The following is a 22,919-nucleotide window of genomic DNA, read 5'->3' on the forward strand; positions in this document are numbered from 1 at the left end:
GTAAGCACTCACTGGTTATGAGTTTTTATATAGAAAATATGCAGAATTTCATGTTTATGAGTAGTCAAGGACGAAAAAATATACAAAGTATTCTCCAAGTTGTGTGTGCTTAGTAAACTGTGAAACTTTAGACATTATATTAGTAACAATAAATAACTATGTACTGAGTTGATGACCATAATAAGGATCTTTATGAGAGTCAGGGTCGCCTCCAAGAGCTTTCTCTCTCTCCATCTTCTCACGATCCTCTCTCTCCAATCTGGGGGAGACGATACGAACATAGATACTGAAGAGGGCGATCACAGCATGAGCAATGCCCATGAGAACAAAGGGAGCGCCACGCATCCAGGCATCAAAGAGATAGCCACCCAGTCTTCCCATGATCATGATACTGAGTGCACCACAGAAACTGAACACACCGGCGACGCTACCACGGTATTTGGGTTCTGTGTAAGTACCGTTGAGCAAGGTCATGCCCGTAACGATCATGCCGATCTGACCAATGCCAACTAAGCAGACCCAGGCGTAGTTGGACTTGTGGGCGGGTGCAACGGTCGTGAAGGCGAAAGGGATTGAGCCAACCGCGCCAATGATACCAGCAACGGCCAAGACTGTTGACTTGCGAAGCTTCTCGCCCGCATAACCGTAGAAGGGAGCAAATGCTAAGGAAAGTCCTTGGGCCAGACCTGTGAGTTGATGAGTATCACCAGAGGCTGCACCGCATGAAGTCTTGTCACGGCACCAACCAAGGTCGAGGTAGTGGTGGATGACCCATAAACTAATAAATGATGTGAAAAGGACTGTGTCTGCACGAGCCTATTTTTGAGAAGATTGATGATGTTTAACGTGTTTAGTAAAACTGAGAGAATTTTTTTTTTCCTTTTTTCTTTTTTTCTTTTAAAGAAGAGAGACGAGAAAGGAGGATGCTTACAACAAAACTAGAAAGGTAAGCAAGAGCAATGCGAGGGTCGCGAGCGGCAAGGATACCGTACTTGAGAATAACAAAGAGACTCTCGACCCTCTTTGGAGCAGGCGTGACAATGACCTCTTTTTCAGTGGCACGATGACCACGAAGACGAGCAAGGAAACCCTTGGAGGTCGGGTTGACGTTGGGCATGGTGAAGACGAAGAAGACTCCCAAGGCGATAGCGCAGCCCCCGACGATGCACAGGGCAACCCGAATCCCTTGGGACTCACTGTGGACCCTTGATCCCATCTGATAGGGCAGGTTGATCAGAGCCATACCTGAGGTCAGAGCACCAAAACCTGAAAACATGCCAACTATAGCACTGACACGTCCACGTTCCTTATGACCACCAGCAACATCACTGAGGGTGGCCGTCATCATGGATGTACAGGCTGCTGAGCCCAATGAGAATAAGAGACGGCAGAGAAGCATATGGGGGTATACATTCTTGACATATGAATACAAGATTAATGCTGTGCCCAGAAAGACGAAGCCAAGACTGTATACAGGACGACGACCAATACGATCTGAGAGCACACCCCAGACCAATGTGGCAGGCAAGGCCAGGATTTCATCATAAAGAACTAAGGAGCCAGTGAGGTTACCGGTGTTCTCTGTGATCCTCAACAGGACTGTGAGAACAAATGGTTGGACGATGGAGAGATAGACTACCAAGCAGATGGTTGCGAAACAAGCGATCAAGTATGAGATGAAGTTTAGATATCCAATGTTTTGGTTGACGATAAAAATCTTAAAGAGGCGTTTTCCAGGAGTCGTAGCGGAACCAGCGGTTGAGTCCACAGATTGAGACTCAACCTGATCGCCATCAGGTAGAGGCTGCTCCTGTTGCTTCCCTTTCGAGTCGTTTATAGAGTCTGATTTCATTCTCTGAGAAAAGAGTTGTATGATCTATACGATCTCTTTTTTTTTTAAAAAAAAAAAAAAAAAAAAAAAAAGAAAGAAAGAAAATTTGTCGTTAAGCTGCTTATTCCGCTGCTGATGTAGAGAGGTAGAGGAAAGGAGGGGGGGGGGGGAGAAGGCGAAAGGATGGAGGCAGAGGTGAAGAAGAATGAAAGGGAGGCCTTATGGCAAGGAGGAAAAACGGAAGAAGGAAGGGAACGTATTGAGGAACAAAAGAAACGTTGCCTATTTCTTGAAGAGAGAGAGAGAGAGGGGGAGGGAAAAAGAGGAAAAGAAGGAAGAAAAGAGATGAGAAGGTGGGGAAGAAGAGGTAAAATAAAATGTGGGTGGATCATTCGATAATATGTATAAATTATAGTTACATTATACATGCATATATACTTTGACTTTAAAAACAAACAATGATTGAATTGGATTATCTGATCCGAAAAAGATCTGGCATGCAGCCCATTGAAAAAATATATTTATACTACTATATCCATCTATATCCATATACATCTCTTTCGTCTCTTTTTCGTTCTCGGTAGCCAAAGTAGCCAAAAAAAAAAAAAAAAAAATTCTTTATCAGATCCTCATGCATCAGCATGTAGCGTAAATACAGCGAGCTTTTTTTATGCTTCGACTTCATCTCATGTCCTCAAATGGCGTCCAACCAGTCGAGAAGGAGCTTGAAATGAGATTCCGCCACCTTGGAAGAGCAATCTGGTACAGTGGAATCTCGATAATTGTACACTTTTGTACAAATTTCAAATTTGATATATTTCTAGGCCATTGGTTGGCTAAGAGCCTCTCAATTCAAAAATACTATTGTAAGCTGACCTCTCTATGTCAAACATGGCAGGAGGGCAGGTAAGTGACTGGCAAGTGAGGGAGATTGTAGCTAAAGGAAGGGATTGCAACTGAGGGAAGGTGATGGCGTAAGCTTGAAAAGATCTTGTGGTATTTTTTTTTTTTTCTTTTGTCAATCATCAAACACGACACAATCATAGCATCAGCCATCAAGCAAGTCCCTCTTCTCTAGTCCGTTCTATTCACGATGTCGGCTACTCTCTCGAGCAACAGACACAGCTGCAGCTGCATTGGTCCCTCTCTACCCTTAGGGCAGGGAGAGTTTAACAGCCATCTTCGCGGTGGCAAAATCCCACCATCTTCGCCATGGTGATGATTGTTAGTGACCAGCGCTGTCTCTGCAGTTGGTTTTCTGTCTGCTTCGAGGCCCTCCGCAAGCAAGAAGCAATTCTACAGGCTGGACGTCCAAACTCTTTCTCAAGCAGCAGACACAGTTGCAGCTGCATTGGTCCCTCTCTACCCTTAGGGCAGGGAGAGTTTAACAGCCATCTTCGCGGTGGCAAAATCCCACCATCTTCGCCATGGTGATGATTGTTAGTGACCAGCGCTGTCTCTGCAGTTGGTTTTCTGTCTGCTTCGAGATGGAGCAAGTCTTGATCCTTTTCACTGTCGCCTCTGTCATTCTCGCTGTCAATTGCCATAATAGTAACCACCTCAACATTTTTTCAGTCTACAGCTGATATAACATTTTGCCAGTACTCGATTCTAACTTTTTTTTTTTTTTTTTTTTTTTTAATAATATTAATAATCATATTATTACTATTATCAATATTATAACATACAAGACAAAAGAAGGAGGATCCGGAGCATCCGCAGCCGCACATGGACAAGAATGTTTGGCCTTTGTTGTTCACTCACCACTCACTCCCTCATACTTATTCGATATATAACATTTAATAAATCTACAGCTCGTCACTTTATTACTTTTTCCGGGGGGCTGGGAATGTGAAAAACCAAGTCTAAAAGTACTCCTCATGGATGGCACTTTGTGTGCATTGCATTACAGTACAGCGCAAAATTCTCAGCGTTGGGACGAGGGTATATCTGGAAATTTAGCCATAATCTTCGCATACGTTTCTTGTTGCTCTTGATGTTTAGCTTTTGCCTCTGCTTGGTCGGCCAAAAACTGCTTCTTATCATACTTGGTACTAGGATCTTCATAATCTGGGATCTCCGTTAGAAACAATTTGTCAGCATGCAACTGGATGATCTTTCGAGCATCGCCTTTTGCTATTGCTGCAGCAAGCATCATAACATCATGCCGTGCACCAGGAGACATATTCTGGACCCTCTCATCATAGTCTACTTGCTCTTCAGATCCATCAGTATCCATAGAAGAATCGTCATCTGAGGGTTGGATATGGACACGACTGACATAGGAGCCTCTCCTACTAGCTTTTGATATCGCGACATATTCGCCCAATTCCTCTGCATCACTGACATATACTTCGTGATCCTCGTCATCGTCATCATCATGCTCCTGCCAATCTACATCCATAAGTTCGGCGGCGCTTGGTCTTGGGGCGAGGTACGACAGAAGTTTCTCAGTAACTAAGCCTTCTTCTTCCAGCAATTCATTGATGGCATGGTATATGATGGGTGTCCCGTCAAGGATCCTCGCAAATGGTGCAACCGTATTCCTTAGTCTCGCTTCACGATCAGTGCGATTAAGGTCCCCGTAAGCTGCGCACACAAAAGGATCCTTAGAGCTTGGACTTGGTAGAGGGATGTTAGAACTTGGCACAGAAAGGTTAGGACTTGGTAGAAGAGGGTAATTGCGCCCCATGTCCGTTGTCGTGTTGCCAGTGTCGTTGGTTGCGGCTTCCTGTGCTTCATTATCGCACACTAGGGCCCAAAGCACATCTGGATCGTGCGCGACATTGCCTGAGAGCTCATTCTTTTGACGCCTACCAAAAATTGGGACATGACCAAAGCAGTTCCTGATACTCATACTTTTGACCTCGTCCCATGATCCAGCAATGATTCTCCATGCATCATAGTTAGAGACGGCATTCACCCGCCTACCATCTACATTGAAAGGGTCCAAACGCATGCTCAGAGTCTGATTCCTTACGTTGCTCTGATAGTATCGCTTAAAAACAGATATGATTCCTGCATCAAGCGGCTGCGTGACAGAAGTCGAGTTTTTTGGTAAAAAGATAACTCCGATGTTGGGGAAGCGCCGCCTGTCCTCATCCAGGAGCTTATGGCAGCCTGCATTATCAACAAGTAGCGCAACTTTTCGCTCATTATTTTGGGCAGCAATTGATTCTTGAAACCTCTCTAGCCAACTTAAAAACACGATTCTTGTCATGTAGTCAGGGCGATGGCGAGGCTTCTTTTGGCTTCTCGTATGAGTACTGCTCAGACTTTCGTCATGATCCTCAAAATCGCTGCCATGGCCCTGAGCAGCCTCGTTCCATGGATGAATCTCTATAAGTTCCTGAAGAATGCTATCATTATGGAAGCCTCGTGGAAGATATTTGCCTAGAAATACTCTGGTTATTACATACACTGTTTGAAATGCTTACACGCTTGAAAAATGAAAGGGGAAAAATATGAAAAATACTCTCAAACACTTACTGAGGACAAACGGCTTTCTTTTATCTGTCCCGGTAGCATTGGTACAAAGGAGTATAGAAACCCTTGTAGACGGAATCTTTATCCCTGCCAGCTTTTCAAAGTCCAAAGTCCATGAAGATAATGTCTGGAGAAACAAGCCAGTCTCATCGGCATTATAGATATCTTCAATGCGATACGCCTCCAAAGCAATCTTTATCTTTTCAACCTCCTCCGCAATAGCTTCCAGGTCAACTCCGCCCGCTTCTCCCATCATCTTATGGTATGTAATACCCCAATGGGCCTTGAATGAGTCGAACCACCCTGATGAAAATGAGGGCTTTGCAAATTCCAAAGGACCCAACTTTGTCACAAGCATATCATAAACATGGCCCGCCATTATCCTCATCAACGGTTGATTGACAGGCAGTCGGCGCTCGGACAAGAACTACTTCCACTGGATAAAAGGGCTGGCGCACAACTTTGAACTTATTGCCCCAATTGGCCCGCGGTTCGAGCTTGACTTTCTTTTCCCAATCGAGTAAGCGATTAATGGTATGTCGGCGAAGGTGATGCTCCTCTTCAAACGGTCCTTGCTTTGGGAAGGAATGCTTTCCGCCAAACAGCTGATGGTTGGCTACATGACTCTTCCACATTTGAAGGATATATTCCTTCACGTCAAAGCTATGTATTTCGTACTTTGAAGTGGATGGTTTGGGCATTAAAACCACAGGCTTATTGATGCGTCCCGCAGGCCCATGTTTAGAGCCGACAGATTGAAACCGTTGGGGGCTTTGTATAGGCTGTTGTCGGAACTGTTGTGGGGGCTGTGCCGCGGACAGCAGCGGATACTGTGGTGGTGGTGGTAGAAGGGGTGTTTGAAGCCGCTGTGTAAGTTGGGGCGCAGGAGATAGTTGATTCAGTGGTGTTGGGCGCTGCTGTTGAAGTTGTGGTGCGGGCGGCTGTAGATTGAGCGGTGGAGGGAGTTGATATGGAGTTTGCGGTGGAGGGAGGAGTGGATACTGTGCTAGTGGAAGCGGTGCAGGAAACTGTTCTGAAGATTGTGATGAAGGCAGCACGGAACTAAGCCATGGGGGATGTTGCTCTGACGAGTTTTGTTTTGATGAGCCTTGCATTGAGGAGTCTTTCTTTTGTGCATCAAGAATCTGCTGCCTATACTTCCATAAGTCCAAAGGAGCCTCTTGAGAACTCGTGGAAAGCTGTTGAGACTTTCTATGACTAGGCGAAGCTAGCAGATCGCTATGCATATTCGTCTCGTTGTAGTTCACAAATATCAAGCGCTGTTGAATGGGTGTTTGAGACTCCATTGTAAATAAATGCAAATGGTAAGAAGTAGGGAGATTATGAGTGGATGAGTGAAGCAGGAATAGTTTTGTTGTAGATTGAGGATTTTTATGCCAGTATTTATTCAAGGACTGTTGCCATGTTTAAGCGCTAAATGCTGAGTTGACTCTCTGCAAACTTTGATCAAGGTTAATTAGAGATGATTGTTATGATTATTATTGGCTCATGAGTTCCAAGGCCGATATTTTCGAGTCTTGAAGCCAAAGAGATTGTTGCCAGACAGAACTTTTTATTAAAGTCTCGCCTGACCGTCACACCATGTTCTAACCTAATGAATAAAAATGAAAGTGCCCCTGAGGTGCTTGCCTCGATACGCAACACACATCGCTTTCAGAGGCCAGGTGGCTCCATGGGGCTACTTAGAGTCACAATCATCCACAATCATCAATGATATTATTATAAATCTATCTGCGGATGGAGAGCGTGACAAAAATCGGAATTTCACGAACCTTTTTCAGCAAGTGGTGTTTGAAAGCTGTATCATTGGGCTTTATTGTGCATCTTTAGACCGGTGTCAATATTGCCAAAAGTTCCGACTTCTGAAAGGAATGTAAAAAAACAACCCGGGCAACCATTTGCCAGTGCTTCAGCCTTATTCGCGACGACGTATGAAATACGAAGGGCGAGTATATTTCAGATCTTGGGGTTCTTGGGGTGAAGGCCCAGGAGGCGAAGCCTGACGCCCACGAACCGCCTCTGCCACGCGCTGTACAAGCGGCTACGAGTAACAAGAAAACATTGAGCTGATTAATAATAGATCTAATTTATAATGCAATGTGGATCAAAGCTCGAACATGACAAGGGTACCTGCACGTCTTCCAGAATCCCAAGCCCACCACACATCCGTGAGAAAGTTGATCTATCGGTGGGCAAATGCATCCGACCAACTTCCTTCGGGATGTATAGTGCCTCGGACCTCAACTCCATCATGTAAAATCTCATTGCTGTACCTAAAACGCATTGGCTTTATAGTGTTAAAAAACATATATATGTGCATACGTAAAATACAGATATTTGAAACCTACTTTGGACAAGCACACCAACAACCACTGGGTTATTGATGTTACCCCAGACCATCTTGTTTAAAGACAGCTTCATCATGGAGAGCAGCTTGAGATAATCAAACGATAGGAGTTTCCCAGCCTTGATCCCAGGTTTTTTCACTTCCACGAGGAGAACTGGAAAGTCATCTACCCGTGCGATGATGTCGGGTCGGAATTCTTCCAGACTGGCATCCAGGGATGGCATCTCCTCGAGGCGAGAATCTCTAGCAGATGTTAAGACATAAATCGAGCGTTAAACGATTTTAGGGGAAACTTTGCCGGTTGGCAGATACTTATAAATGAATTCGTGATTACATGGCAATTGTTGCTCCCAATCCATGCAGGAGCGTCTCAATTACAGGAGTAACGAAGAAATGCTGGTATGTCGCTTCATTGAGCGATTGGCCTTTCTTGGTCCCCCATATTCGATCGGTACAGGTCATATTCTGGATTACCTTGAACGTGAGCGAATTTCTGACAGCATTTGGTGCCTTGGAAAGCTTATCCTGGAAATGCTGATAATCCTGGGTACCCGCAGTTCGGGTTCATCCTTTAAGGAAACTGCAATGTTCCTCGGGTATCCTGGTTACTTTCCTGGTCCCAAATATCTCTCCAAGAACCTGGTCACTAACCAGCGATTTAAGAATTGATTTCGAAAAGATAAAGTTGAGAGTTCTAGAGATATTACGGCAAGGGAGTTTTTAATATAAGTATCAACTCCGCATTCCACGCTCTACGAACACAGTTGCGAACACAGTTGCGAACACAGTGACATACAATAACTCATCAGCTTTTTTCAAAGTCGCTTCTTTCTTCACAAATATTTCCCGCGCCTCCATTGCCTTCAACGAAACATCTACGTTATTAATAATCAAGTGTTCATGGGAAAGGCGGCAAGATGTTGTTCCTCGGCCGACGAGATTCGTAACAATAGAGAGTCCCTATTAGTTGCATGTTAGTTGCATATTAGTTGGCAGTTCAATGTTTTTGGAATGCTATTTCAGCACTTGGCAATCTAATTGAAAGGGAGAGAACACACTTTTGAAGAGTTGCTCTTTTTCTTATTGGCAGTAATTTTATTGGCAGTAGTGAATTTAGGCATGTTGAAGAAAATGTTGATTGAGAGTGTTGGATAATTGGATAATGGGTGATTCAGCTCTTTTTATAAATAGTGCAGCGTTTATCTTTTGGAACGGTAAAGCACGGAGCTCTCGGGACAGCATAATGTAATGCAATGCACACAAAGTGCCATCCATGAGGAGTACTTTTAGACTTGGTTTTTCACATTCCCAGCCCCCCGGAAAAAGTAATAAAGTGACGAGCTGTAGATTTATTAAATGTTATATATCGAATAAGTATGAGGGAGTGAGTGGTGAGTGAACAACAAAGGCCAAACATTCTTGTCCATGTGCGGCTGCGGATGCTCCGGATCCTCCTTCTTTTGTCTTGTATGTTATAATATTGATAATAGTAATAATATGATTATTAATATTATTAAAAAAAAAAAAAAAAAAAAAAAAAAAAAAAAAAGTTAGAATCGAGTACTGGCAAAATGTTATATCAGCTGTAGACTGAAAAAATGTTGAGGTGGTTACTATTATGGCAATTGACAGCGAGAATGACAGAGGCGACAGTGAAAAGGATCAAGACTTGCTCCATCTCGAAGCAGACAGAAAACCAACTGCAGAGACAGCGCTGGTCACTAACAATCATCACCATGGCGAAGATGGTGGGATTTTGCCACCGCGAAGATGGCTGTTAAACTCTCCCTGCCCTAAGGGTAGAGAGGGACCAATGCAGCTGCAACTGTGTCTGCTGCTTGAGAAAGAGTTTGGACGTCCAGCCTGTAGAATTGCTTCTTGCTTGCGGAGGGCCTCGAAGCAGACAGAAAACCAACTGCAGAGACAGCGCTGGTCACTAACAATCATCACCATGGCGAAGATGGTGGGATTTTGCCACCGCGAAGATGGCTGTTAAACTCTCCCTGCCCTAAGGGTAGAGAGGGACCAATGCAGCTGCAGCTGTGTCTGTTGCTCGAGAGAGTAGCCGACATCGTGAATAGAACGGACTAGAGAAGAGGGACTTGCTTGATGGCTGATGCTATGATTGTGTCGTGTTTGATGATTGACAAAAGAAAAAAAAAAAAATACCACAAGATCTTTTCAAGCTTACGCCATCACCTTCCCTCAGTTGCAATCCCTTCCTTTAGCTACAATCTCCCTCACTTGCCAGTCACTTACCTGCCCTCCTGCCATGTTTGACATAGAGAGGTCAGCTTACAATAGTATTTTTGAATTGAGAGGCTCTTAGCCAACCAATGGCCTAGAAATATATCAAATTCGAAATTTGTACAAAAATGTACAATTATCGAGATTCCACTGTAGTTGAGACAGAGAAAAACTGACATGTAAACATACTCATAAATAAATGTAATGTGTACAGTACACGAATATTCATTCAACAAAAAAAACTCAGCTGCGAACTGTTGGCTTCAGCAATTCAGCAAGGATGGATGAACAAATAAATACAAAATGTACATGTAAGAATATAAGAAAGGGGATAAGAAAAAAAAAAAAAAAAAAAAAAACTCCGTCTTGCTCCATGGCATGGTTTATACACAATGGATAAACTCTTGGAAGATGCAACATGTGTCAAAGTTTGATGAGCATAGAAAGAATGTGGATTGACGACATTGATCTGTTGTTTTGTCGCTATGTTTATAATGCAAGGCGGAACAAATTTCTAACAGAGGTCAACTGATTCATTTATTACACGCATTTTGCATTTGTGTTGGCGCGCATACATCTAAAGACACACAAAAAAAACCTGAAAGTCAGTTGAGCAAAGTAAAAGCGCCCATACACACCATGCAACCTGTATCCTAACAATTAGCCTGACTATCGAGGCTGGTCTTTAAAAAAAACTCCTTGAATTGATGAATTATATATATATACCATGATTAGAGTGTACATGCACATGTAGGCTGAAGGCTCCAAAGACATCTGAACCCATGGCTTCCTCTATTCTCCAAGTCTTTCTAGGTTTGGATTTATCCTTGAAGGTTTTATTATGCTTTGCCCTACACCATTACATTCTTTTTCTTTTATTTCTTTTTCCCTTTGCTAAATTGTAGACCATGTTCCCAGCATATCGTTTAGAAAACGTGGTCATGCTGTGTGTATAGGTATACAATCCAAACATGCATCTATGCATATAGCAAAGGGATCGTAGTGAATCGGATGAAGTAATTCATTTAAGGAACCAAAGTTGTAGGCATAATGTGTGCTTGTGGACTTTTTTTTGCATGCATCAAGAGCTATTTCTTTTTATTGTTGTTAAGAATGATTTCAGTCAATTAGCGTGAAGCCCCACCCCACGAAATGATTAAGAACCATGAGGGGGGAGAAGAAGAAAAAAAAAGAAAATTGGCGCTTGTCCAACATGCACCTCCCCATCTGTTTGTCTGTTTTTGTCAAAGAGAGGATTGCTCTCGTTTCTATGCTTCCCAATTCAGGCGAATCAGAAGCAGAGCTTGATGTCAATGTAATGAACCGGGGATTCAAAAAAAAAAAAAAAAAAAAAAAAAGAATCAGATTAGAGCCTCGGCTGACGGGGCGATTGTTTATCTGATGGAATTTCCAGATTTTGTCCCCACTCGTGCTTAGTTAGTGCTAACTCACTTTTTTGTTTGACTTTGGGCGCCATGCAAATTAGGAGATCCATAAACAACAACAGAGCAGAAACTTTGTCTGAGTTGCCCATCTTTTTATTATATATACATGTATATATCATACATCATTCTTTTTTCTAAGCTAAAGTTATACATGTAGACTATATGCTTTTTTTTTTTTTTTCTTGTAGTCATCATCCGACCGGGCATCAATGCTCAAATAGACCCGGAACCTTGCTTACTTGGGTTCTATTATTGTGTTCTTTGACCATGTCATCTTGTCTTGTCCTGACCGATTTTCTTTTATCCCTCCACGGAATAAGAACCGTTTATCTCTTCATGTTCGTCATTAATTCTTTTTTGCATCCTTTGCGGACCTTGATCCATTTATGGTGTTTGATCTTCATTTCAGTTTATCAGCATCGTCTTTTTTTTTTCTTTTTTTTTTTTTTTCCCCCTCTCTTTTTTTTTCTGGGTTTTCCTGTTTCATATCATTACTCTTACTCTTGGGGGCCTGTATGTGAAGTAAGGTGGTCATTAATAGCCCGATCTTGAGTAAAGTCGGTCAGGGATCTGATAAAGAAGATTGGGCTTTCTCTTTCCCTCTCTTCTCTCTTTTTCCTCCCTTTGTCTTTGGCTGCGCTTCTCACGGCTCTTAATTCACGCGTGTTTTCGGAAGAAGTATGTGTGTAACATGCAGTTCATGTACACCTTGAGAAGTATCCACATTCAATTCAATAATATATATTTATATATTTATATTTCTTTACTGAGACAGAAGCATGCAGATCAACCAACCTGTTATCAACTATAAAATCCAACAATATAATCCTTCACCATTTTTTTTTTTTTTTTTTTTTTTTTTGTTTTCTCTCTCTTTCTCTTTCTCTTTCTTTTTCTCTCTCTCTCTCTCTCTCTCTCTTTACTTTCTTGTTCTTGCTTGATACTCACATCCTACCTATCAACACTTCAACAACCTTGTAACAACAACACAAAAAAAAAAATAAAAAATGCGTTTCTCAATCATCGCCGTCCTCGCCTCCGTCGTTGCTGTCACCAGCGCTCTTGAGTACCCTTTCAAGCCCAACGGCCCATGCGTTTCCAAGTGCTTGATGGTGTGTTTTTCAGAATCAATAACAGCAACAAACAAAAAAAAGAGACAATAACAATCATATCTTTTCATTCATTCATTCATTCAAAAAAAAACTCATTCATGCTTTCTTTAATATGTATATTTGTTTTATAGGACATTGGCAAGAGCATGAACCCCAACTATACCGATGATCCCAACAGCCCTTACTTCTTGGAGTCGCTTGGATACGGCCACGAGAGAGGCACTCCCACCTACACCACATTCATGTACAAGGCGGGTATGTGCTACCAGAGCTGCCCTAAGGAGGAGTTGGATCTTTATCAGGAACAGTTCCAGGCCAAGGCTGAGTGGTACAAGAAGGCCAAGGCTGAGGCCGAGGCCAAGGGTGCTGCAGGCGATGGAGCCAATAAGCCCAGCGCCGCCAACGGTTTGGTTGCTGGCTCTAGTGCCTTTATCGGTGCCGCTGCCGCTGTTGTCGTTGCTCTCCTTTAAACATCTTTTCTTTTTAACTTCACTCTGTAATTAGTAACCATACTACACTATTATATAATAATAAATTAAACTACTCATGGCGTTTATTGAGACCTTGAAAAAAAAGGGGGAAAAAAAAGAGAGATGCATATTTTTCAGGACCCGAGTTCTAAATCCACAGTCTTCATAAAATCGATCACTTCTTGCACCAAGGATCCATTATCTCCTTTGTTACCATGCGAAACTTTAAGAATATTTAAAGACAACCTCAGTATCTCATGCGAGAGTCGCACAGAAGTCAATCCACCCTCTATGTCATTCCACAGACTTTTGGCAAGTGTGAAACAGTGTAAGCCCACCAAGGGATGATGTCTTGGATAGATCATCAAATAGAGCGCCAAGATGAATGCTCCAATCTTAGATGCCAAGGTCCAGGACTGATGTTCGAGACAGGTATTAAAGAATGACGTTGCGTTCGTCATCACAGTTGTCGTAAATGGCTTCGGATGACTGTGCTGTGTGGTCTGAAGCGTTTGATAAACCTCAAAAAGCTTGGATGTGTACTCCCGTTCCGAGACCCCTGTCTGGATCAGGGGTACCAGAGAGTGAAGGACATAACTTGTAAACGTTGCTCGCGTGAAGATCGATGGAGGTTGAAGAGTTGGGGCCGGGACTTGTAGAAATCGTGCTCCGGGTAAGACGATGGGTTTAAACTGCTCTGTAAGCCACTCTCCACTTACTTTATTCTTCCCTCGCTCTGGCCCATCGTCGTTCCCCTCGATTAAATCATCCAGGATCCGGAAGCCTGATTGTTTGACCTTTGAAACATCATCGCTATCTCCTTGATCTTGATCCGACAATCCATCGGACTTTTCACAACTTTGATCATTCCCACACCGCGGACAACGACACTCGAAAAAGTACTTTTCCCGTAACAATTGTCTCCGTTCTAAACGCTGGACTCCATTATCAACATAGGATGTACAAATCTCTTGACCTGTCTCAATATCTTCAAGAGCCCTCACCACCTGCAGTTTACCCTCATACATTACAGTCGCGTTCGGTCGACACGAATGATTGAACAAAGCGCCCACTGGGAAAGTTCCTTCTGCCATCGTGAAAAGTTGTGCATCATGAACTGAAAAGTTGTTACAATGAAATCGGCATAGATACTGCATTAGCTCCGTCACTGATGGTGGCTCGCCTCCACTAATCTCACTCTTGAACACAAACTTGGATCCCAATAGTTGTTGGCGGACCCTTGTAGCAATCTGCCGATACTTGCTTATAAGACTTGGGTCTGATATGCTTTCATGGCCGAGCAATGTTGAAAACACATAAGCTGTCAGTCCCAAAGGCTCTTCTTTCTTGTCCGCAGCTTCCCAAGTTGATGGTGGGCTTGATCCTAGTCCTCTTATTTCAGTTTCTGTTCCGGTTTCCGATCCAGAATCAGAGTCAAGCCTTGTTTCAGCCTTAATGGCAGTGGTAGTCTTGGTTTTTATACCATCGGGAGCTGTTGCCTCATATGCAGCTGAGAAAATGTGCGCATCCTCCGATTCCTTGTAGGCCCCATTCCTAAGCCGCTCGATCGATATGGCTATCATCTTCAACATTTCGTAATCTAAATCCTCCATATCCTTGTCCGTACAGATCCAACGATGCCAGCCCTTCCACGCAATTGTGAAGCAATCTCGATCACAATAGTACCGTTTCTTACAAACAGAACACCTTTCCAATTCAACTGTTTGTTGCTGCCCCAACTCTGAGGCCTTCTTTAAAACCTTCCTTTGACTGTTCCTTGTTTGAAAGCAGGTCTCACAGTGTTGGGGGCGATGAGTTGGAAAAATAATCGGGTTGCATAATGGACGCGATGTGATCACAACTGAACCTTTGGTGAGTCTCTGCAAGGCCACTACTTTACGATACTTTTGCTTGTCGCTGACAAGCCCTAGACCATGGCACTCGAGGTACCGTGCAAGATCGGTGGCGGACATGGCGCTTCATGAGGAAAAAGCTTTGATTCCGCCCAAAAAAAAACTCGCTTACATGTTGATCTGTCAAATATCACGTGAATTCTATTAAATTGATATTATAGCATAAATATACAGAAAAGTAACAAATACAATACAACAGTGATAAAATATATAAAAAAGATCCACTACAACATGCCATCATCCAAGAGCGCACTGCGTACTCGATCACTTTCTTCTTGAAACCGTTGGATCCATGCTTCGCCTATCAGCTCAAGTTGTCGTACTTGATCCTCTAGAACCGCACGGTGGAACTCCTCAACCGTCATTTTCAGCTCACTCTCTGTAAGACCACAAACGTGCGACAGCTTCATCCGACGTTCGTTTTCGGCCGGATCGGGATGGAAACGATGTGAACTAAGATCGGGGGGTTTGTCACTCCCTGAGCGTCTCTGCTGATCCTCATCCTTTACCTTTTTCCCCCCTTCCCCCTCATCTCCTTTTTCTACACTGTCAAGTCGCTGGCTAAAAGCTAAAGCCTTTTTGCTCTTATCCATTTTCTGCAGAGAATCGAGGGGAGATGATTGTGAAGTAACAATAAATGGATTCTCAGATGCCGGCTCTTGCAGCTCTGTTTTCGCCATAGATCTTTCCCTGCCAGTGCCTTTGCCAGTACTGCTTCCCCGTACTTCAAGGTCAGCAAGAGCGAGCAGATCTATAGTTTTCTTGGCAGGAGTCCTCACAAAGGGTGAGACTGCCCCTTGATTGTTACGACGGGACGCTGCGCCAATAGCAGAAATTACATTCGAGATGGGCAGAGGTGTTTTATGAGTCGGTGTGACTGGCACGGTAGATTCTTTCAAGAGATTTGCTGTAGTGTTCCGTACAGGAGTTTGGATGGGACTATTATCGTTACTATTGGCGACCTCAAATTGTTGTGTTGAAAAACTCGTATCTTGACGTGCTTCCATAGCAGGCTCAGTCGCCTCTTCTGACACTGTTGCTGACACTGCTAGCTTTCGCCCTTTGTTCTGCGACCGTCTTAACTGCTTCATTTCTTCGTTTAATGCGTTCTCAGCCACAGCCAAGACTCCTGAACTATCGTTTTCATTCATCAGATTCTCCAGACGGTCGATCAGCCTCTGTTGCTTCACTGCTGGCGAGAATGGACTAGAACGATGTGTCTTTCTACCAGTGGAAAGCTTCGCGCGAGGTGACTGCAGAATGTCACCGCTCATGCCACCCACCATATCTTTGATTCTCTGCTTTGGCGTGAAGGTCAGTGCTGGTTGAACAAGGGATTCTCTAGCATTTGGGGTCGATGTTGAAAGCATACCATCCATATGCCATTTAGTGGGAGTGACAAATGGGCTAGTTGCGTACGTCTCCGCGCTTCCCCGACGATCTTCGTCTTCCCAACCTTCAAGGTCTATTGAAGAAGCTACTCTTTTATTAGGTGTGGCATGATCGACAATTACAACCCGAGCATTCACAATATCCTGCATGGAGACAGCCTGTCCTCGTTTTGGGGTTGAAGGTGGAGTTGAAGATAGACCCAGATTGTCTTTCATATGGTCGCTTACAACGCTGCTTACATCTTGCGTTTCTGCCATATTAGCCATATCCTTGCCGTCAATATCGCTGTGCAAGGATGAGTTTGAAGGAACTGGCAAAATATCTTGCGCATTACTAGGTGTCTCCTTGGCAACTGGTGTGGGCTCTGATACTTCTGCGGTTTCAGGAGCTCTGGTTGTCACTTGGTCCATCCGACTGTCTTTCACTACACTATCAGTCGTGAGCGCCGGGGGCTCTGCGATAAGCAAATCCTCTGGCTCTACATCAATGTCCATTGTCATGTGAAGGGTGGAGCCTGTCGTTGGTGGCAATGAAGATGCTACCCCTGTCGTTGTAGATAGTACCTCATCGTTAGTTAGTATTGGCGGTGTTGCCGGTGAAGGTGCTGGTGGCGTCCTGACTGTAACTGGCTCTGATGATATTCCTGACCCTGCTATTGGTGGTTGTTTATCCCTGTCATCATTTGGTTCGTCAGGTAGCTCGAATATTTCTATGAGAGTTTTTGTTGATTTCTTAGATGGTGATTTCAATAATGCTGCCGAGCGCAACACGCGCTTGGTGAGATGGGCCGAGGGTTTTTTTGACCTTGAAGCAACCTGGGTTGCCTTCTTGGACCTATTACGTTTTTTTGGTGCAGCGGTTGCAGCATCAGAAACGTCTAGTCCTTGGTCGTGAACCTTAGACAACTTTTGATTTTTATCCGGGCTTTGACACTTTAGTTTCCGTTCCCACGGTGCTGTTTTAGATGGAGGAGATGATGTTTTAGCGGTTTTGTCCTCAATATCCTCAGTATTTGAAACATCTGGTCCTATCTCGTCTTCCGGTCGAGCCCATTCGTTCTTCTTCTGAGATTCATCTGATTTCCCTTCTGAATCTATTTTAAACTGCTCTGTTTTTGCCAATCTACGTCGCTTTGGAATGACAACTGAGATACGTGATGAGACTGATTCCTGTGAGCTGGCCTCATTACTATATTCCCGTTGCCGCCTTTTCTGGGCCGACGCTGATGAGGACGATGAGGATTGTGACAATGATGGGCCAATCGTCTCCATTTCGGGCAATGATGTTGACGTTATATCCATGAGTGATACCCTAGGCCATACTGATTGTTGAAAATCCTCTGTTTGGCTCCGTTGCTTTTGTCTCCTAAAGATCTCTACTTCCTCATTGCCCTCCATTTCTTCTATAGGTGGCTTTCTGTTGGAAGAGCTCGTTTTCGGTCCTAAAGAGGCCTTGAATATATCAAACTCGACTGATCGTGGCTGAGACGGCAACCTCTCTTCCGAGCTTATTTTCTGTGTCGATGGCTTCAACACACTGTGCTTAGACTGAGATGATTCCCTGGATCGACAGTCATTGTTGTTCAATAAAGGTTTTGGTGGAGCAGATGAAGAAGACGCTCTTAACATACGACTCACGCGTGTACTCTTTGGAACTTCTTGGTTCTCCTGTGATGCGCTTTGATTGCGTTGTGTACGCGATGGCACAAGCCCACTATGCTAAATTAAAGGAAGGAAAAAAAAAAAAAAAAAAAAAAAAAAAAAAAAAAAAAAATACTAAAAAAAATGAGTGCTGATAAAAAAAAGGGGGGAAAAAAAATCTCAAACATAATCATCATTCCACAAGGTGAGACAGAGAGAGCTTACCTGCTCATTAGAGTGATGATAGTCCGTAGATGCGATATCCTTTTTCTTTGCTTTAGTTGCTTTGGCGGACGAGGCTTTTGTTGGTGCGGCGGCTCTAGTCGCAAAAAATGGACATGTTGGATTCCGTCTTTGATGCTCATGTATCGGGTCATCCTTAGCTTCCCATCCATCCAGTCCCAAGTGACAATACGGACATTGTACATTATCATTTGAATCATCTGTAGGTGCATAGAAAAATCCAGCATTCGCCATCTACAGTAGACATATGTATAGAGAGAGAGAAAAAAAGGCATTTTATTGACTTCAAATAAGAGAGAGGTAATAGGCAATATTATAATCTTTCTTTTTTTTTTTTTTTTTTTTTTAGAATAAAATAAAATAACGTACCCGTCGAGTTGTTCCGTACCATCCTTTAACTTTCTCATAAGGCCACCATTTCCCAAAGGTCTCTAGTCTCGCTTTAGTCATCCTTTCGCCCTTTGGAAGCTCATTTTCATCATCCCAGCGGAATGGTAGCTCTCCCTCTTCGACCAGAGGGACAGATTTGACAATAGCCCAGCCACACCATCTGGAATGATTCAGATGTTCTTCGTATGGATTGTCGGTTTCTACCCACCCATCCAGTGACTTTTCACAGAGAAAACATACAACGTTGTCAGGCGATGTCGAATATGGCTTCCAGTAAAATCCAGCGTCGGCAAGCTGGAATATTAGTTTATAATATTTACAGAGTGTTCCAGAAGGTGTTTAAAGAGAAGAGGAAGAAGAAAAGAAAAAGGAAAAAAAAAAAAAAAAAAAAAAAAAAAGAGGGCATAACGTTTTAGTGCGATGCCTGGTCTTTTTAAAGGAGATCTCGATTTCATTATTCAAGTAAGCATGCGGCCTCTTACTTTTGTAGGATTAGCATTACAATCATCATTTAGAAAAGGCCAAGTCCGCGTCCTATGCGTAAAAGATTTCAGCCTCGCATCTGCTGATTGCATCCTGTCCTGTGTGTCCTTTGACAAGAAAAAAAAAAAAAAAAAAAAAAAATGCATCAGTGAATTAATCAACTATAGTTGGTAAGTGCTGTGCACTAACAAAAAGCACGTGATACTAGACTTGTGTATGCGGCTTGGACGTATTGGGAATACAAAATATTGGGATACGCGTGAGATGTTCTTTAGACTATTGGATCGGCCAAGAGGCCATGGATCATTAAGAATATTGTCAGAGTTATTATCCTGCAAGTCTGAAGACACCTTCAATCATTGAAAACTATACAGCAAAAAATTGCGTTGGCTATTCACTAATAATCCTGCTCTATGATTTTAGAATCAAAGCTCATAATATCGAACATTAAAATTATGTCAAGCAATAATAATGACAACCCATCCTGGCCTTGAGTGGATGTAAGAGAGTGGACAGTCTTCCTATCCATTTGATGGAATCTACTCAACATGTTGGGCCTCAACATTGCCAGACAAAGCACCCCCTCAAGTGTCCGAGTTCTTGATCTGTGGTCATCAATGGAATATACATGGGGCCATAAGATAAACAAAAGGAAGAAAAGGTTTTTATTATGGTCCAAAAAAAAAAGTAACGACATAACTCTAGTATATAAAAAGGCATATAAAATGACAGTTCGTTTCCTCAGCTTTGCTTCGAACACACTATTAAAGAACTGATGGCGATCAAACAATAGCTGCTAAAGAGCGTGGCAAACACACCAATCTTGTTAATTTTTTTTTTTTTTTTTTTTTTTTTTGAATGGAGCACGGATAGCAAAGTAAGGAAATGAAATATAATCAGTATTAGAAAGAGAGTAAGTATTAGATAAAAACCCAACGGAAAAAAGGATACGAGTTGAGTAAAATGAAGCAGGTCCTCCCCCCCCCCCTTTTTTTTTTCTTTTTCTTTTTGGCTTTGCAATGTCCGAACTGATACTTAGGACAGAATGCATTCATTAGCACAATTACAAATAAATAAGCGGATATGTTAGATCTGTTTCTTGAAAATTCCTAGGGCGGCAGCAGTCGGTCATGGATTGCCATGAAGGCACCCTCTAAAGTTCTAGAAAATTCAGCTGCAGGCGCTGTTTGCTGTATTTGCTGCTGAATGGATGATGTGTTTATTGAAACCTTGAATTTTTGCTCACAGGGTTCATTTGTAATATCCGATTGTCCTCTTCAGCTGACACGCTTTTTTTTTTTTTTTTTTTTTTTTTTTTACGTAAAAAGATCAATCACGGACCCAGGTAGAGGAACAGAAAAAAAGGAAAAAAAAAAAAAAAAAAAAAATAGGGAAGTAAGAGATCGGATGGAGCGAACGAAAAAACAAGCATAGTTTAGCAACCCTGGCAAAAGACAAGTCATCTGGTTTTTCATTCGTCCATTTGTTTTTTGACTATCCTAATATTTACAAGTGCGGTTGTATGCATGGTTTACCACTGCCTCGCTCACCTTGAGTACTGCATCATTCCCTTTACTCCAATCAGAATTGACAACTGTCGTAGAAAAAAAAACTTTTCCCGTGACAATGGATAACTTGTCATCCAGCAATCATGCAAAGTCTATCTGCAGCACCGCCGCATAATAACTATTTAAATCAAGTTTTTATTTTTTTCATTTTTTTTTTTTTTTTTTTTTTTTTTACGTGTCTCAATGCGCGTTGGAAAGGATACATCCAAGGCGTATCCTAATCTCCCACGTCTGTAAAAACAATGGACTGAGCTTGTTGCTTTCTTTTCTTTATCGACTAAGGAGAGAGAATTGGCGGTTCATGCTGCGACAGATCAGGTCTTCGAGACCAAGACACGACTTTATTCTTTTCTTTTTTTTTTTTTTTTTTTTGCTGTGCAGAACACAACTTTTATGCTTTTGTTTGTTGCAGGATAACCTCACACTATCTTACTCATTAACGCACAGATGAAGGAAGAAAAAAAACAGGAAGGACCGAGAAACGAACGGAGCTGTGTTCCCCGGCGGGAACAGTAAAACAACAACAACAACAAAAAAGGCATCCATTAATTGAAACCAAGTATGATGCATGTTTACGAAAGATAATTTTTTTTTTTTAATCAATGGATGGATGCAATGAGAACATCTTCATAGTCTCATAACCTCAAGCTTGGAATCTATTGGTTCATCCAATCTTTGTATCTTACTCTTACTCTTCGCTTCGATAAACCATAAGCCAAAGCATTAGCACTAACATTCATTCAAGAGCATTAAGCTCTCTATGACCGAACATTGTTGATCATAACTATTTTCAGACAAACAAAAACAAAAGAGTTCATCACTGTGCTCATACGTTGCGTTAGGGGTGCGCCTGTAATCACCTTGATTGCAGATTATAAATTTATTATTATTATTTTTTTATGCTGACATTACAAGTTTCTTGTTTAAAAAGCCAGAAAGAACTGTTTTGCTAAGCAACTCTTGTTTTTTTGTTTTCTTTTTCTTTTTTTTCTTTCATTCTGCCAAAGTCTTTCTTGACCCTTGACTCTTTAACCCCAAGAAAATATCACCCTTTTACTTTTTTTTTTTTTTTTTTTTTTTTGTATTTGTTTTTGCAAACCTGTCCACAACCAAGTAAGAAAAAAGAAAAAAGAAAAAGTAAAAAAAAAAAAAAAAAAAAAAAACATATCGCACTGTTGTTCATTTGTTCATTGGAGCGATTTCAAGTTTCTGTCACCTTGAATAACACAAGTTCCATACAGCTCCACACCAAATCTTCACTTTTTGACATTTCTTTTTTTATCTCTTTACTTTTTTTTATTTTTTTTTTCCTTTCCTTTCCTTTCCTTTCCTTTCCTTTCCTTTCCTTCCTTCAATTGTTCTTTCTACTATTTTTTTTTTTTTTTTTTTTTTCTTACACAGCTTTTCTATCTATCAACAGACACGTCCTTTTTTTTTTTTTTTTTTTTTTTTTTTTTGTTTCTTAGTATACATAGGACTTTTCTTTTTGATATCAAAGACATTTCCCCCTTCCCTTTTCTCCAAAGTTCTGATCCTTGCAAGCAAGTGGGCAAATCAGGTAAGTTATACAATACATTATGTCTTTGCTCTTCCCCTTATCACGTATCTTTTGACATGATAACCTTTTGTAAAAAAAAAAAAAAAAAAAAAAAAAAAAAAAAGAAATAACGAATAGCTGGCGCGTATCTGTACATGGAATCAAACCACATCACATCATCTTTTTTTTTATTTTTATTTTTATTTTTATTTTTATTTTTATTTTATTTTTATTTTTATTTTTACTTTTTTTTTTTTTTATTATTATTATTATTTTTATTTTACAATGACACGTTTTTTGGATACAAATAGTGTCAAGCACTGTTGTCGCGAACATCAAACTATGTGATTGCAAATGCAGGGGAGATACGAGAAAGCTTGGAAGAGGAGAAAGGGGAGGGGGAGAGTTGAGCAGAGTAGAGAGTGATGTAATGCGCACATTAATAGACAAAAAGTCGTGTGTAGACAGAGATAGTCCCGTTTTTGTTTGTGCGTACATGCGTAATGCGCGTTGAGGTGAAAAGTCAGATCACAGAGGATCTGAAAATTAGCACAGGCAAACACAAGCAAAAAAGATCAGATTCCTACTGATGGGCATTTCTTTATTTGTATCACTCCAAAAAAAAAAAAAAAAAAAATAAAGACGCGTCTTTATTTTTTTTTTTTTTTTTTTTTTTTTGGTCCGGGACCCCACACGACCCTCACGACCCCACACGACCCTTACCCATCCCATCCCATCCCATCCTCCTTCTCTCCTATACCTCTCCCCTTTACACCCAAGTAAAACTGTTTATG

The 22,919-nt window shown here is 41.9% G+C and overlaps 5 protein-coding genes across 5 annotated transcripts; 2 read left to right on the forward strand and 3 right to left on the reverse strand.

Annotated features, from left to right (window-relative positions):
• Positions 1-1,909, reverse strand: BCR41DRAFT_385126 (major facilitator superfamily domain-containing protein). Its single transcript, XM_022027644.1, has 2 exons — positions 932-1,909; positions 1-816 (listed from the first exon to the last, which is right to left on the reverse strand). The coding sequence occupies exons 1-2, from the start codon at positions 1,850-1,852 to the stop codon at positions 157-159; spliced, it is 1,581 nt and encodes a 526-aa protein (XP_021883414.1). The 5' UTR covers positions 1,853-1,909; the 3' UTR covers positions 1-156.
• A 9,527-nt stretch (positions 1,910-11,436) lies between these two features.
• On the forward strand, positions 11,437-12,211 carry BCR41DRAFT_16643 (hypothetical protein). The gene has a single exon (XM_022019680.1). It carries the CDS (start codon positions 11,540-11,542, stop codon positions 11,927-11,929), a length of 390 nt encoding a protein of 129 aa, XP_021883415.1. The 5' UTR covers positions 11,437-11,539; the 3' UTR covers positions 11,930-12,211.
• Positions 12,212-12,378: 167 nt separating this feature from the next.
• On the forward strand, positions 12,379-13,066 carry BCR41DRAFT_349811 (hypothetical protein). Its single transcript, XM_022023536.1, has 2 exons — positions 12,379-12,489; positions 12,621-13,066. The coding sequence occupies exons 1-2, from the start codon at positions 12,385-12,387 to the stop codon at positions 12,957-12,959; spliced, it is 444 nt and encodes a 147-aa protein (XP_021883416.1). The 5' UTR covers positions 12,379-12,384; the 3' UTR covers positions 12,960-13,066.
• BCR41DRAFT_349812 (hypothetical protein) lies at positions 13,033-14,941 on the reverse strand. Its single transcript, XM_022023537.1, has one exon. The coding sequence runs from the start codon at positions 14,930-14,932 to the stop codon at positions 13,094-13,096; it is 1,839 nt and encodes a 612-aa protein (XP_021883417.1). The 5' UTR covers positions 14,933-14,941; the 3' UTR covers positions 13,033-13,093.
• A 67-nt stretch (positions 14,942-15,008) lies between these two features.
• Positions 15,009-19,123, reverse strand: BCR41DRAFT_320256 (hypothetical protein). The gene is made up of 4 exons (XM_022021390.1): positions 19,020-19,123; positions 18,517-18,831; positions 18,130-18,381; positions 15,009-17,982 (listed from the first exon to the last, which is right to left on the reverse strand). Exons 1-4 carry the CDS (start codon positions 19,110-19,112, stop codon positions 15,097-15,099), a joined length of 3,546 nt encoding a protein of 1,181 aa, XP_021883418.1. The 5' UTR covers positions 19,113-19,123; the 3' UTR covers positions 15,009-15,096.
• Positions 19,124-22,919: the final 3,796 nt, after the last annotated feature.

Source organism: Lobosporangium transversale (assembly GCF_002105155.1).
Source record: "Lobosporangium transversale strain NRRL 3116 chromosome Unknown BCR41scaffold_10, whole genome shotgun sequence".
In the NCBI taxonomy this organism is placed as follows: domain Eukaryota; kingdom Fungi; phylum Mortierellomycota; class Mortierellomycetes; order Mortierellales; family Mortierellaceae; genus Lobosporangium; species Lobosporangium transversale.